This window comes from Anneissia japonica, unplaced genomic scaffold, assembly GCF_011630105.1.
Source record: "Anneissia japonica isolate Jap-2015-1 unplaced genomic scaffold, ASM1163010v1 scaffold2652_len1590060_cov184, whole genome shotgun sequence".
Lineage (NCBI taxonomy): Eukaryota > Metazoa > Echinodermata > Crinoidea > Comatulida > Comatulidae > Anneissia > Anneissia japonica.
The window spans coordinates 464,668-479,979 of NW_022699919.1; the positions used below are offsets into that span (position 1 = coordinate 464,668).

General features: G+C 33.7%; 2 protein-coding genes across 3 annotated transcripts in view; both read right to left on the bottom strand.

The window, feature by feature from the left end:
- The window catches only part of LOC117103186, a 9,934-nt gene extending 7,711 nt beyond the window's left edge, over window positions 1-2,223 (bottom strand). Inside the window, exon 1 of the mRNA XM_033243708.1 lies at window positions 1,742-2,223. Coding sequence (XP_033099599.1) covers window positions 1,742-2,181 — 440 coding nt within the window. The 5' untranslated portion in view covers window positions 2,182-2,223. The remainder of the gene's footprint in view (window positions 1-1,741) is intronic.
- Window positions 2,224-4,430: 2,207 nt separating this feature from the next.
- LOC117103187 (heterogeneous nuclear ribonucleoprotein A2 homolog 1-like) lies at window positions 4,431-14,820 on the bottom strand. Of its 2 annotated transcripts, XM_033243709.1 has the most exons (11): window positions 14,664-14,820; window positions 13,812-14,084; window positions 13,271-13,487; window positions 12,124-12,285; window positions 11,774-11,812; window positions 10,514-10,591; window positions 9,633-9,854; window positions 8,972-9,139; window positions 8,307-8,644; window positions 5,721-5,753; window positions 4,431-4,820 (listed from the first exon to the last, which is right to left on the bottom strand). In XM_033243709.1, exons 1-9 carry the CDS (start codon window positions 14,673-14,675, stop codon window positions 8,316-8,318), a joined length of 1,500 nt encoding a protein of 499 aa, XP_033099600.1. In that variant the 5' UTR covers window positions 14,676-14,820; the 3' UTR covers window positions 4,431-4,820; window positions 5,721-5,753; window positions 8,307-8,315. The 2 variants fall into 2 exon arrangements, with proteins under 2 accessions (XP_033099600.1, XP_033099601.1); XM_033243710.1 differs by lacking the exon at window positions 11,774-11,812.
- Window positions 14,821-15,312: the final 492 nt, after the last annotated feature.

Consider the following 15,312-nt stretch of genomic DNA (forward strand, 5'->3'; position numbering starts at 1 on the left):
ACCCTATTCAGGGGACACCCGGTAAGGAGACGGGGAGAATTTTTGAGTGTGCCAAATGGTCAAATCAGGCCCTACATATTTAACCAATAAGGTGACACTTATTTTTTTTCATTGTATCACAACAAAATAGGAAAAATACAATCAACTAATTTTGACACATTTTGAGCTAAAACCGTAACATCAAACCAAAATTCTCTCCCCTCGCATAAACCAATTCCGACCATTTATATAAGGGAATTTCTTTTTCATTGCTTTTTGTGTATTTTCAATAGGATCCATCCAATCCATACCATAACCAACCTTATTTCTAAGTCGTTACATCCAATAGAAGGCTTAATATTTAAAACAATAGGTCTACATATATTTTGTCAGTAACATTGCATCATGAAATAATAATGGAACGAACAGTAAACAACTCATCGTTGTTTTATCTGCTGATTTCATAAATGAATTGTAATTACATTGCATTTATACTGTAACTCATTCTTATGTCAATTTAATCTTAATTATAAAAATGTATGTCGTTGTATGAAAACATGCTATAAAACCCCAGCTATTACCGGGACTATTTCACGCTTTTTGGTTGTGTCCCTTGCTCAGTTAAGGGGACACTTTTTGGTTCTGAAGGCGCCCCTTAGGGATTCTACTGTATAATAATAATAATAATAATGTTAATTGCATTACTGCCGCCTTCTAAATGACTATTAGCATATTAAGGTTTTCGTATAGGATACTGAAGTGTTACCTTCTTCATTATCTTAGCATTGCTAACTCTTAGCCTTTAGGCCTATACTCAAATCTAAATATAAAATTAACATTTAACAAAAATGCTTTTAACTTTACAAACTGAAGATATTGTTCTCTACTTATTTTTAGCATTTTGGGGGCATTCATCGTCATTTTCTTACTAAAACTATATATTATAATATGATAATCCTGTATCATAATAATCTATTTAAAATTTTGAATTAATTGACGCTTTAAAAAAGAAAATTAATTATAGTAATTTGGTGTATATATTTATGTATATATATATTTTGTAATATTAAATTAATTTTTAACTTTTCTAATGTAATTATTTGAATGTTTTGATATTTCTATACAGTATGTATTTTAAGTTTTGAATTAATTGACGTTTTTGAAATTTAATTATAATAATATGGTGTATATTTATATATTTATATTTATTTTTGTAATATGATATAAATTTTATATTGTACTATGATATTAATTTTTAACTTTTCTAATGTAATTATTTGAATGTTTTGATATTTCGATATGTATTTTTCCACCTGACCTGTTTTCCTATGTTGTCTTTATTTGTTGATTGTAAACAAACGTTTTCAGCCTTTGGCTGTTGTCTTGTTTTGTGTGTTTTACCTTTAAATAAAAAAAAAATAAAAAATAAAAAAAAATTATCTTTTCATGACTAACTCTTTACTAATTAAGAGTTTTTATGAACTTGTTTACAATTAAGGTACTGTATCATGTATTAGAGTCTTTGGCTCATCTACATCAAAACATTTAAGTCGGTACCCAATATAATGAGTTCAAGGGAGGGGTGGTGGGATGCTGACGGTTTCGGATGGAAAAGTCGGGATGGTAGCGATACATTAGCCTCAATGCAATTGCTAGGGACATGCAAGTCTCAGTTGATGCGACTTTTGACTGTGGGGAGGGCACTTGTGCTACATTTAAAAAAAAATTAATACTGTTAAATTAAACGTGCTTATTCACTTACTTTTCGCTTTCTGTTCTACGTCTTTTCTTAATAAGAGGGATGGGATACTTCTGTTCTTCCATGGTGTAAGGTGCGAACCCGTTGAAAAAGCCTGTGTGATCTCCAGCAGAAAATTCATAATTATCTGACCTTGAGGAGATGCTGTGCATGTCGGTCCAGTATGTCCAGTCTGGTTTTACACCAGAAGCCAAAAACCCCTTCTTGTATTTAAGGTATTGTGCTTTGAGGTTTAACACGCGTCTTTTGAGCTCGATGTCAGGCCTATTGTAACCATGGAGAAGCATTCGATGGCCAATTTCACTCCATATTTTATGATGTCTTGTAGATCGAAGAAATTTTCTCTGAATTTCCTCTGCTCCCCATATTTCGATTAGAAACTTCGTTTCTTCAATTCCAAAATTCTTAGCTCTTCTGTACTGCTCGCTAAAAATCGAACTCATTTTGAAATTAGGAATACTGTAGTTACAATGGAACCTGTTGATAATTTGAGTGGAAATTTGTTTTGCAGTAGGCCTACAGTAATTTACCTGCGATAAAGATACTAATCAGTTTATTGTACTTCAATTTATCTAACTCATTATGTAATGATACCAGGTTGGGTGTATACTTTAAAGCTTATCTTTAATTACACTTTTATTAATGTGCATTACTGGGGTCACTTCGGCTTTAAATGCAAGCGTTGTACAAATATAGAAGTTGTTAAGCTGTCGTAAATCGCGAGCGGCTTCTCATAATTTAGCTCCACTTCAGTCCAATTTTGTTCAAAGGTCACGCTTTTTAAACTCCTATTTAGATATCCAGACGATAAAGTTATTATTTTTTAAACCAACCCAACGTTCTACTTAGACTATGGACTGTCTCTTATACACATCTAGATGTGTATAAGAGACAGAATTTTTAACTTACATTATACATATGTATATATATATATGTATATATACGGTACTGTATATACAATATTAGCCTATATAAATATTATTTTCAATTAAACTCCCGGCTTTATCGATATCCAACTGGAAAAGCATCATCCTCCTTTCATTTGCCTCTTCCATTACACAACGTTGAGAAAAAAGAAAATTGATTATTGTCCTGAAATCTGGTTATCGCTTCCATTAAACATAACGAATTCAAATAGTGGGCCTAAACCTTTAAGAAATATTACTTAATAAATATGTTTAGAAAAATATTGTTTACATCAAGCATGCATAACGAATTCGACAGCTCCTCAATTTAGAAAAGAAAAAAAAAATATTACTTAATAAATAAGGCCCAGAAAAATATTTATTGTTTAGGCCTATTGTTTTTTATTTTTATTTTTTTAATGAGCACCCTTCATTTCAACACACACTTTTTTCTACCCTTCAGTACGGACCCAAAATTCAGACAGCTCTTCAAGATTTAAGGTGTTTTTTTTTTAAATAAAGTTAAGTCTCACAGGACGGTTATAACCCTTTTTAAACACTCTTTGCTTAGTGTTCACCTTGATTATGTACATTAATATTACGTATTTCGAAATGTGTGATGAGTAAAATATTATAAAATATAACTACAGTACTCTAGACAGGATTATACAGGTACAGGTATATATTTTCTTCTCTATTAGGATAATTGATGTTCGGATTGGCATTGGAGAGCCACCAAACACCGCGATTTAATTCACTTTTGGCAACATGTTCGGCGAATTGAGATATTTTTCTCTTGTTTGTCAGTTTTATTGTTCTTTGGACTAAATAAAGGAAATGAAAATGAATGTTGCAACAAAATTACAAATGATAAAATTTTATTTCTAAGGCGCCGTGAGCAGCCTTCCTTTTTTTATACCTCCATGCTTTATGTATCATACATCCATAGTATTGTATATTGTTTAAAATTTACTGTTGAGGCCAAATTTAGTTTACGCTTTTACGTTCAACTTTGTTCTCTATTTAATTATTGTACTACTATATACAATAGTACTACCTTCCATTTTTGTTAACGCGACCAATTCGCATATTTTCTTCTGAATCTGTCCTTTATACAGATCTCCCTCCAATTAAAGACCACTATTGGGATTGGAGGTTTATTGGTCTATAGCAGTTTTGGCCTCTAAATAATAAAGATAAAAGACACTTGTATATTTTTGTCTTTTTAATTGGACGGGTCCTTAATTAGACAGTGGCCTGTACAGTATTTGTGTAATTTTTATTCCTGCATCTGTAACGCTTAGCGTTATGCAAGACACACTGATCGAATATATGATTATTGCATATTGTATTTGTTAGTGGTTTATGCTATTTTATTTATGACAAATCAGATCTTGAATACGCCAAAGCAGTGTTTATGTAGGTACTGTATGTCTACTTGCTGGCTTTGTTCACACTAGAGCAATTGAGATAGACGCGCATCCACACCAAAGTAAGCTGCATTTACGACTTCAAGGCATCCACATTGCATAAGTATAGACCATCGATAAGTCTCTATGGTTTTCAAGATATACAATACTGTTTGTGTTAGCATTCAAAATAATTATGTAGAATAAATTTGCAGTATTATTCTTTAGATGTAGGAGTATTATCTCCTTGTTGATTGATAATGACCATTATAATTAAATGGTTTATAATTACCATTTTGATGGCGCCACAAAGAGTACTGTATATATAGATAAAATTAACACTAGATATTCACACACTCAAAATACAGTTACAATAACTTAGTTTCATAATTTTATTAAAAAATTGTCACTTATTAAAAATAAAAACACACATTATGGCAATTGTATCAAAATATTGAGTTTCAATGGAATTTCAGCTGAAGTTGATACGGTATTCTAATGCTCTGTCTACCATGCGACAAGCCCATATTTGATGTATTATGACATCATGCAAATATGTGCACATCAATATGACATGCAAATATGTGCACATCAATATGACATGCAAATATGGGCACATCACACAAATTTGACGCATACAAAAATTGATAGTGTGGACAGAGCTTAAGTTTCAGACTCGTATTATTGCACTGTAATTCTGATGACTGACTGCTTGAAAGTTGGTTAAAACGCTCTCCAAATACCAAAACCAGTTCGGAAATGCAGTATCTGAAACAGCAAAAAAAAAAACAAAAAAAAACTGATTAAGGACAGAGCAATTTGAATGCAACTTCTACCATCCAAGGGTACAAGGTTTTTACACTGGTTTTAACTACAGATGAACTTGCTTAAGTCAAATCCAAAATGCCATTGGATTATTGTTCGACTTAGATAAAATTTGACTTACAGATTGTTAATGGAAAACAACAATTTGGCATGTAAAATAAGATCGACTTACTCAGGCAGGCAACTCAGGCAAGTTTAACTGTATATACAGGTCTCCCTCTAATTAAGGACCCCTAAAATTAAATTCCACTGCTCTGTGGTCCCAAATGTCTTATTTATATTATTAGAGACCAAAGCTGCGAAAGGCCATGTCACAAAAGTGTCATTAATTGGAGGGCGACCTGTAATTGTACAAAAAATACAGTTAGAGTAATGCAGTTTAAGGCCAACTAAGACAGTCGTACAATGCAACACAATACTTTTTATTATCGGATACAGGTTTCAAGTCATTACAAGAATTTATAAACATGTTTAATAATTTACTTAGTGAGTGCCCCCGACGCAGATCTATCGCGTTTGTTTAAGTCAGAGACCCGACATGACAAGTCCCATCAGGATCATCGTGAGTGCGAGAAGATATTCAGATACACTGCTGTAAACTTATTGGCAAAAATCATACAGTATATCTACAAAATACGATAGTCTGTCTTTATATTCTGTTTATGTAGCATGTTCAGTAAGTTAGATGTGCAAGGTATCATCACCTAATTGACATCATCATCATTGCTTATATTTAAGTCTTAAAAATCTTAGATTTTGAATATAGCAGTAAAGTAATGCAACGTATTTAAATATTTTACAGTAAAGCTAATTGTTAGGTTATGTATATGTATTTCAACATACCTGATAATCATGTTCAGTTTTCCACAAGGCTCCCTGAAAAAAAAGCAATATAGTCATTAATCAGTTTAAAAGCTCTGCATATTCTGAAAACATGTGAAGTTTTAGTTTCACACAAATCAAACAATCCAATCCAGCGAAAAAGTAAATTCAAAATACAGTACTGTACTCCAATGTTCATCTCCAACTTTCTTTTTAAAAATATATTAATTCAATAATTATTATATTACTGGTGCAATTATTTTTCTATCTTCCAAGCTCTGCTGTATTTTTTGTGAAATTTTGGAAAAAAAAACCCAAATAAAAACCATAATCCTGATCAGATTCTAGTCTATTTATTGGACTAGCTACATTAAATTTCTGAACTATTTAATTTCAATACTGTACAAAAGTGTGTAACTTCTAATTTATCTTGCACTAAGTGGTTTTCTCTGTAAGAATGATTTCCACTAACATTAGGTCTGCAAACGCTGAAAAGTTCAACTTTTACCTGAGTAACTGTCTAACACTACCTTTGATACTGTTGCTTCTTCCTGGTACACTACATATGTCGTTGCTAATCCTCTAAACTTAAGATTAGCTGTTGCTAACATAGTTCTATAATCCTTTCATCTTCTCTAAATGCACCATAGTCTACCCCATTAGGCTCTGTTCCAGATGTTGTCCACTCTAGTTGCTAGAAATGAGGCTAGTCAGCATTTCTAAAGCTCTTGAGGGCGACATTCTTCAAACTATTCTGTCTATCAATATGATGAGATCTGATGAAACTCCACTTTCTTTTTCGTTGTTTTATCCTATTTTCCCCAAGACAGCTTCTCTTCTAATTTTTGAAATACCTGATACAACATGCAAATCCCACAATATTCTAAAGGGTAAAAATTGATTACTGAATTTGCTTGCTAAGTCATAAAGCATTAACATTAAGTAAATTATTGAGACGTTAAAAAATGTATTGTACTGCATATCACTTTACATATATATTTTCAAGATATCTTTAGGTTGAGTATTACCTAATAATTATGCCTGCATATTATGTATAATTATTAGTATTGTTTTAACAGAAATGCTGTATTTACTATCTCAACTGAAGATTCTACAAACCCTGTCAGTACTAACATAACCCCGTTCAAAAAACAAAAAAATAAACCAACATTATTATTAACGTTAGCCATCCGACTTAGGCAGACAAATGACCATCAGGAAGAGACCATCCTCATTTAGTTGAACAGGCTTTTTCTTTAGTAGCAAAAAAGTAGGGAAAAAATGTAGAATTACGGGTATGCTGTCTTATTGATGACCGAGTAATCTAAATTAATGATATTCTTTTTACTTTTTATCTCCAATCAAAATAGAGTAATGTATTAATGGGGAAAGATAAGAAAATAAATAACAACATTATGAAGTACTGCTGTACAGGTATAATTCATTTAATAGACACGATACCAAAATAGACTTGAAATATACAATCGCTTAGAAAGGTTCACCAGTTAAAAAAAAAAAATCTAATTTACTGGAGTGAAAAAATTAATTGGCCAATTCTACATGATCATATCTTTTGTAATCCATCACCCTCTCCTCTATTGTTTCTACTCTACACATTGTAATGAGACACACCTGACATATAGAGTCCTAACTTTCCTAACTTTTATTCTCTACTGATTTGGTAACAGTAATCCTCACAAAATGATTAAAATTATTAATTGGTACTAATTTCTAACAGACAAAACATTTTAAAGACACTTACTCACAAAACATACAACATGCCTTATCATGATTACTTTATCTTTGTATTATACAAATAGGCATGTTTAAAAAATTCTGGGTAAATTATAAGCAACTGCCATGGCGGAATTTTCATGTGGGCGTAATTGTATCCAGGATCTATATAACAGCGCCTTAAAAATTATTTTACAAATTGATATATTAAGATTTATTACTGTAATTTAAGATGGTCTAACTGAAAATAGAAGAGAGCTAAAAATCCATGTGGTTATACTACCTTTTTACAGGAAAATAACTAGTTCCATGCTCTGCATGATGAGCTGTGTTAACTAATACTACCTTCACTTTCTTTGATAACTGGCTACAGTACTTGGATCTGAGTATCACAGGGTGTCACTGATGAAACAAGTTGCAACTAAAACTAGTACTGTACAACTAAATAATAAGCAGATAGCTTTTTTGTATTGTTGCTAAGCATGCTGGATATCCAGAGCTAATCATTCATTTAAGAGTTCTTTTCTGCTTTTTGCTGAGCTACTATTAAAATATTGTCCATTCTAGGATCCTGAAACACACAATAGCCTGACTGCATATTTTAGCCTGGTCTGGATGGAGTATCTGACTTGTTAAAACTCACTGTAGTAAAACCTGTAGTAAGATGGTGAAACCAGATCAAAAAATAAAACACATTTACTCTATCAACTCGTATCCTTTTTCTGTGATAACATACAAAGTATAATTCCTGTAATTCATTTTCAGTACTAATTTAGCTAGTTTTATCTCAATATCATGTTATGCTCATTCTGTTGTTGGCAGATCTGTGCTAAAAAACTTGCGAGAGAGAAGTGTGAAGAGAATTGGTCTTACTTTGACATTTCAGTATCTCCGTCCGCCTCCCATTGCTCCTACTCCACCTCCACTAGCACCACCTGTGGCTGCTACTCCAGTTCCTACTCCAGCTGTGCTGCCTCCTCCAAATCCGCCTCCCATTCCTCCACCCATGTTGCCTCCCATAGTTCCACCCATGTTGCCACCCATACTGCCACTACCCACACCGCCTCCATAACCACCACCTTGGCCTCCTCCGTATCCAGTTGCACCTTGTCCACCTCCGTATCCTGCACCTCCTCCGTAACCCTGTCCTCCTGATCCTCCACTATATCCTGACCCTCCCATTCCAACAGGATTGTTTCCATATCCGCCTCCTGTAAAGAATAATGGAACTAGGTCTTAAACAAAGGATTGACAATCAATTGACTGGTAAACACTTTTAAAATAGCAGAAACTCCACTTTTACTCCGCATTTGTAGGGTATACTGTAGTTTTATTGCAATACATTGACACTGGTGTTATGGTTACCAAAACTTACAAAAATACAGCTCTATTTAGCTGGATATACAATGTTAGATTAACAGAGTGAATTGTGTTATTAAAGGATTTTTCTAATGATCTCAGAGGCTAGGAGCAAAAATGAAACAAAATAACATTAGAAATGGTTCTTTGATTAGGGTCATAATGAAAAGGTCACTCACCTGTGTTGTAGGGTCCACCTCCTCTGTTCATGTACTGCTGTCCACCTTTCATAGGTCCAAATCCTGATTGAGAACCTTGGTAATTTTGACCAAAATTATCATAGCCACCACCACCATAGTTTCCTCCACCTCCTCCGCCAAAGTTTCCACTTCCCATTGCAGATCCACCTACAAAAAAACCATTAACTTTTGACATTAGTAGAGATGTTTCTCTATACGAAAGTTACTATCATGTGATTCACCATTATTTATTGCATATTATGCAGTACATGGAGAAAAAATGTGACATAGGAAAATCCAAGGGTGAATAATACTTGCCTTCATAGCTTAGAGAATATCCGAGAGGTAAGCAGAAGTTCTTGGGTTTGAATTATAGATTATAATTATATTAAATCACAAACTATGAAAATGGTTGGTGAAAATACATAGATGTGCATGTAATACAGCACAAATCCTTGTATTTAAATTTTAAAAATTACTTTTTGTCCCATTATGACAGACAAAAAAAAAAAACAAGCTTATAGAAAACTGTCAGTTCAAATAAACCAATAGATTGCCAACCTAATGTCTTGCTGACATGACATGACATTCTTATAAAATATGATACCTGTGATTTATACATGGATTTTTGAATATCTGTAATTACGAACTTTTTATTTACCTTGGTTGAAATTGCCACCACCTCCTGCATAGTTTCCTTGAAAACCACCTTGGTTAAAGTTACCCCCGCCATATCCTCCACCAAAATTACCGCCATAGTTTCCAAAATTTCCTCCTGAATTTCCAAAATTGCCTCCTCCACCACCATATCCACCACCTCCTCCGAAGTTGCCACCGTAGTTTCCACCAAAGTTTCCTCCCATGTTACCACGGCCTCCCCAATCTGGAAATTAATGAATTCACTAAATTTATTACATGTAGCATTTAATTAGTATGGAAAAGGCAATCAGTTGACTGGTCACTGCAACCTCAGGATGTCACATACAGTACAGCCACATATACATTCCCTGAGGAGTTTTCAAGCCATTGTGGAATTTGTCACTCCCTCCTAACAGGTACTTCTGGAAGAGTAACAGTGCTGTTTCTTTGCCCTAGACAAAAACAAGTGGTCGACCTCAGACTATGCAAGCATGAAGGCTTAGGCTCTGCACCACATTCTAAGACACTGCTGCCATACAGATTGGAAGGCATCTTAACCACTAACCTATAGCTCAATATTCTAGATGGGCAAATAGCAGACTTAGTAATCCATCCTGAAGGAAGGCTTGCAATTTGCCTATATCACTGGGACAATGCACCACAGGAATACAGTGGCAGAGCAAATATATATATATTTTTGGTTTTACTCATTAAGGTTTAAGTAGGGTATTTAAATGAACCATGGTAAAATAAAGTTTGCCTTTTTTCTGATCCCAGCAATCGTAAAGAAAATCTGAAATTCAACTTTAATAGTCTGATAATATGTATGAGATTGGTACATCTGTTTGTTCTACATTTTGATTGCTCAATATTCTACATCATTAACAAGTAAATTACACTTACTTCCACCGCCTTGGTTGCTATTGCCAAAACCATTTCCAAAATTGCCTTGATTGTTGTATCCAAATCCATTACCATAATCTTTCAAAAAAACCATTAAATTACAGTAATGCACTACATTTTTAATCATTTATTACGAAGACAATACTTAATACAATAATTGGTACAGTCCTCCTTTAACATCAATACAGTAAACCTGTGTTTTATGTTAGGATAAAATTACAAACATTTAGTAGAAAGAAACCTGTGTTTTATGTTAGGATAAAATTATAAACATTTAGTAGAAAGATTATATTACATTATTTATAAACATGAAGTTAATCAAATTAAGATAAACAGCTAAAACTGTTACATTTACAATATTGGCATAAAGGTGACTTAACAAAATAATAATCTATAATTAGATATTAAAATTTCAATGTCAAGATAAAAATATGAAGTAAACTTATAACATATTACTACAGATTATTATAGATTGTTATTTAATGGAAAACACAACAATTTGGCATGTAAAATACGATCGACTTATAAATTATTTGACTTGGGCTTAGTTCAGACTAGGTGGATAAACCCGGCTCAACTCACGAGGTTTATCCACCTGCCAGTCTGAACTAGGTGGCTTATTGTAAGCCGGGCTGTGTTCCTATAGTAACTAGGCCTGGCGTGCCACCGTGTTTAACTTTAATCGTTGCGGGGGGGTTTTGCATTGACTTCGGGTAACATAATGACCAATCAGCATTCAATTACGTATGCTGTGAGCTAGCGTACATTTCGCGAGCAATGTTTTGAAATACCTTTCCTGGTTATGGGTCATTATTATGCAAATTCTCGCGCCTGGCTAATCCTGCTAGTCTGAACGCCTGGCAAAGTTAGGCCGGGCTTAACGTTGAGCCGAGCTTAATTCAAGCCCGGCTTATCCCAAGTCTGAGTGTAGACTTAGGCAAGTTTAACTGTATATCAACTTGACAGTATGGACAGAGCATTATTAACACATTATATGCCACATGGAGAGGTGTGTGATTCTGTCTTGCCTTCTGTGCAGAAAAACTGGATTAATCAATTAATAAATTAAAAAAAAAAATCATTATTTTTAGTTAAGGTTCAGCCTTCACAACATAGTTAACAAGATAGTTAATTAAATGGTAAACCATCATCTTTGAAATTAGAATGAAAACAAAATTAAAATGAAAATGTGAAACAGTTTAGAATCCTGTCCAGTTTCCAAGAAAATTTAATATAATGTTCATCTTGTTAGAATGTTACCTTCTTTATCATCTAAATCAAAGTAACCAGCCAGAAAACCTAAAAAGGAAGGCACTATTTGTAAAAACAGAGATGACACTAATAAGGGAAAGCTAAATAGCCCTCCGAAAAAATGAAATGCATTCCTCAAAATGGCCTAAAACAGTAGTGTAAGCAAAACTCTAAGCCTATGCTGGTGGTCCAAAACAGAATGTTGGTTTCAACAACGAAACTGATTATGCACAGAATCTGTGGCTGTAATGCAATCCATTTTAAAATCATGCAGAAGTTTCTCTAAATACATAGTCTCATACTTACAATACAGCAAAACATTTCAATATGAATATTTAACAAAAGACAAATTATCTCACCTCCTCTACCACCACCATCTCCACGACCTCCTCCTCCACGACCGCCGCCACCACCACCACCACCTCCGCCACCACCACCACCACCACTCTTGTCCATTTCGTCTCTAGGAATTGCTTTCTTTGCTTCTAAGCGTTTCTCGCAGATTGTGTGGTATTTCTTAACTGAAAAAAGGAATGTTATCATTACATTGCTATAATACTAATTCAGTTTTGTATGCTATACATGTTTTGTTGGCAAATTAAGAATTGAATTATTCATCATTATTATATTCTAAAATGCAAGCCTAAAAGTTAAACCATATATAACATGTATAATACAGTAGAAACCCTCAATTACAAACCCCGATTTAACAAATTCCCGTTTTTACAAACATAAAATCAAGGCGATGATGTCATAAAAAGTGAAGTGAAAAGAGAGTAAAAAAAAATCCGCTCAAATTGCAACTGTTATTATCATGCATACAACACAACATACTATACTATATAATTCTCTTCAAATTCAGTGTTTATTATGGCTTCACACATGTGCATGCGACAAATGTTACTTCTCTTTCCATCATCGTTTTCAGCTTTAAAAGTCAACATAGTGCTTGATTGTTTTACTGAATGATCAATATATATAATAAACAAGTATCTATGGAAGTTGTGTTGGAGTTGGTACAGTATTTAAGAAGGTAAAAATGTATGATTAAAAACAAATTGGTGTGGGCCCTAGAGTGGGATCAGAATGCTTAGAAACTGCCTACTGTAGGCCTAGGCCCCTTCAGACTTTGCTACGTAGGCCTGTGGGCCTAGTTTAGTTTATGCCAGTGTAAGTAGTACCAGTACAAATATGAGAATTTTGGTCAAATCCGATTTTACAAATACCCGCAATTACGAATGGCTCTGGGTCTGTGTCTTACATAATTAAGGGATTGTACTGTATATCAGTGGAATAGGTTTGAAAAAATTTTTATTGAAGATTTTTAAAAATTGTCATATCAATATTGAATAAGGTTCCTACATAGTAAATCCTCTACAAAGCTCATAACACCTTTATAAAATGTATAAAATTATTTACAGTATTTCAAAAAAATTATTCTATTTTTATTGCAAACTAATAAAGTTACAATGTTTACTAATAAAAACATAACAAAAATGATCATACTGCAAATTTTATCAACTAGCTGATCCTCCTCAAATGTCATAAATGCAAAGCCTCTTTTCTTTCCAGATTTCTGTTCCAGTGGAATGTCCACAGATTCAACTTTGCCGTAGTTGGTCTCGAAATACTCCCTCAACTTATCCTCAGTTACTTCTTGATGAACGCCACCAAGGAAAATTTTCTTACATGGTCTCTTTTTTCTTGGATCCACACTACATTCCTGCAGAAAGAATGAATATTTATTCCCTTTTTAACACTTTAGTATTAAATGTTGGAATACAGCACATAAAAATGTTTTAATATTACTGCAAATTTTCAAAATACATGCACAAAATGATCTATTAAAAATACAAATTGTTGATTAGGCTGGCTAGAGCCCAAACTTGAGACTTGCTATTTTAATGTACTACAGGATGTGTGAAGAATATCTTAGGCGCAATGCAATAAAAAATAAACACACATTAATTTTTTTGCTTATTCTTTTCATCATGTAAATATATTTGGGATGAAAAATGAACAAGTCTGCTGTTATGTTAACAATTACCTCTCGTGAAACTGCTCGCTTCACTTCTACATCCCGACCATCAATCTGATGGCCATTCTTTTTGAAATCGCTGATACATTCGTCAACCATGTTGCCTTGTTTGAAGGTGGCGAATCCAAATCCTCTTGATCGTTTTGTATCTGTGTGTCGTATAACAACACAATCTGTAAGCTCACCATAGTGACTGAAATATTCCCTCAGGGTCTCATCGCTTGTGTCATAATCAAGACCTCCGATGAAGATTTTTCTAAGTTGTTCATTTTCTTCCAATTCCTGTTGCAAAAATTGGGGGAAAAAATGTGAACATTAAAACAAAACCCAATTTGACATTAATTAATTAAATAAATAGCAAATGAATGCATTTCTCATTCAATCTTTGATTAAGTTGTTTGTCGTTATTAAGTAATCCAGACCAGAAAGGCTGTCCAAAATTATCTGTGAAAAACTGAGATTGAGAACAATCACACAGGTGGAAAGCAGGAAAATTTATTCAATAAATTTCCACCGCATTTTATTACGGGAAAAACAACTTAAAAAAAAATATTTAAGCGTTTTACACAACCTCCCATCTAAAGTCCTAAATGGAAAGACGCATAGCCTCCATACCTACCACCACAATGGAAAGTGGGTTTAGCCCAGAGAGGTAGGTAGCCTAAAGAGTTACGCGGTGCTTGAGTTGGGATGCCCTTGCCTAGGCAGACATGTGCCTCGGCTCTCTGGACCAATTCAAAAGTTTACTACCGTTTTAAGAATTATTTTGTATCGACATAACTAATAATTAAGAATGATAATACCATGTATATAAAATACTATATATTTGCTTCTGAAATATGTTTTGTAGAGTATACTTACGTCTTTTGGCATGATTTCGGAGAGGTTTTAAATTTACAAGTCACAAGTTCACAATTTTCGAAAGCCACGCTAGATGAACGACGTACGGATTAAAATGCAAGACGCCGCTTTTCTTCAGCACAAAAAGACCCACGTGATCCGATTGTTCAGAATATTAACGAGCGATGGCCGAATCAAAACAAATGAGCATCGTTACTGTTACGAGAGCGCCACCACATTACATGATTACGTCAATATTTCTATTAGTTAGCAATAATATTCAGGCAAAAGTATGCAAAATGTAATAAATCCGTAAATCAAACGAACACAACATTAACAAGTACATTAAAACTACCATAGTCATTAGCTGCCAGTTTAACAGCATTAGCTGCAAATCCTGGCTCCACCCCTGATTTTGTGAGCTACCCATTCAAGAACATCTTAATTTCTAGAATATTATATTGGCTATTTCCTCTCGCCTACCTGACTTGTGTGCACTCAATTTTATGATCAACTGGCTCTCTGACTTATTCGATAAAAATTCAAATGGTTTTATTATTTTTGTAGTAAGTAGCCTAAGAATGTATAATAGCCGCTAAATGCAAGAATGTAACACGTGGATGATCTGTTACTTAGCCCCCCCCCACCCCCCATGATCCCATGACACTGC

Coding starts and splice junctions, on each gene's coding strand:
- LOC117103187 (XM_033243709.1), bottom strand. Junction 12,286..13,270: donor GCTAGTTGATAAAATTTGCA/GTATGATCATTT, acceptor TCCTTTTTTCAG/TTAAGAAATACCACACAATC. Junction 11,813..12,123: donor AGATGGTGGTGGTAGAGGAG/GTGAGATAATTT, acceptor CTTCCTTTTTAG/GTTTTCTGGCTGGTTACTTT.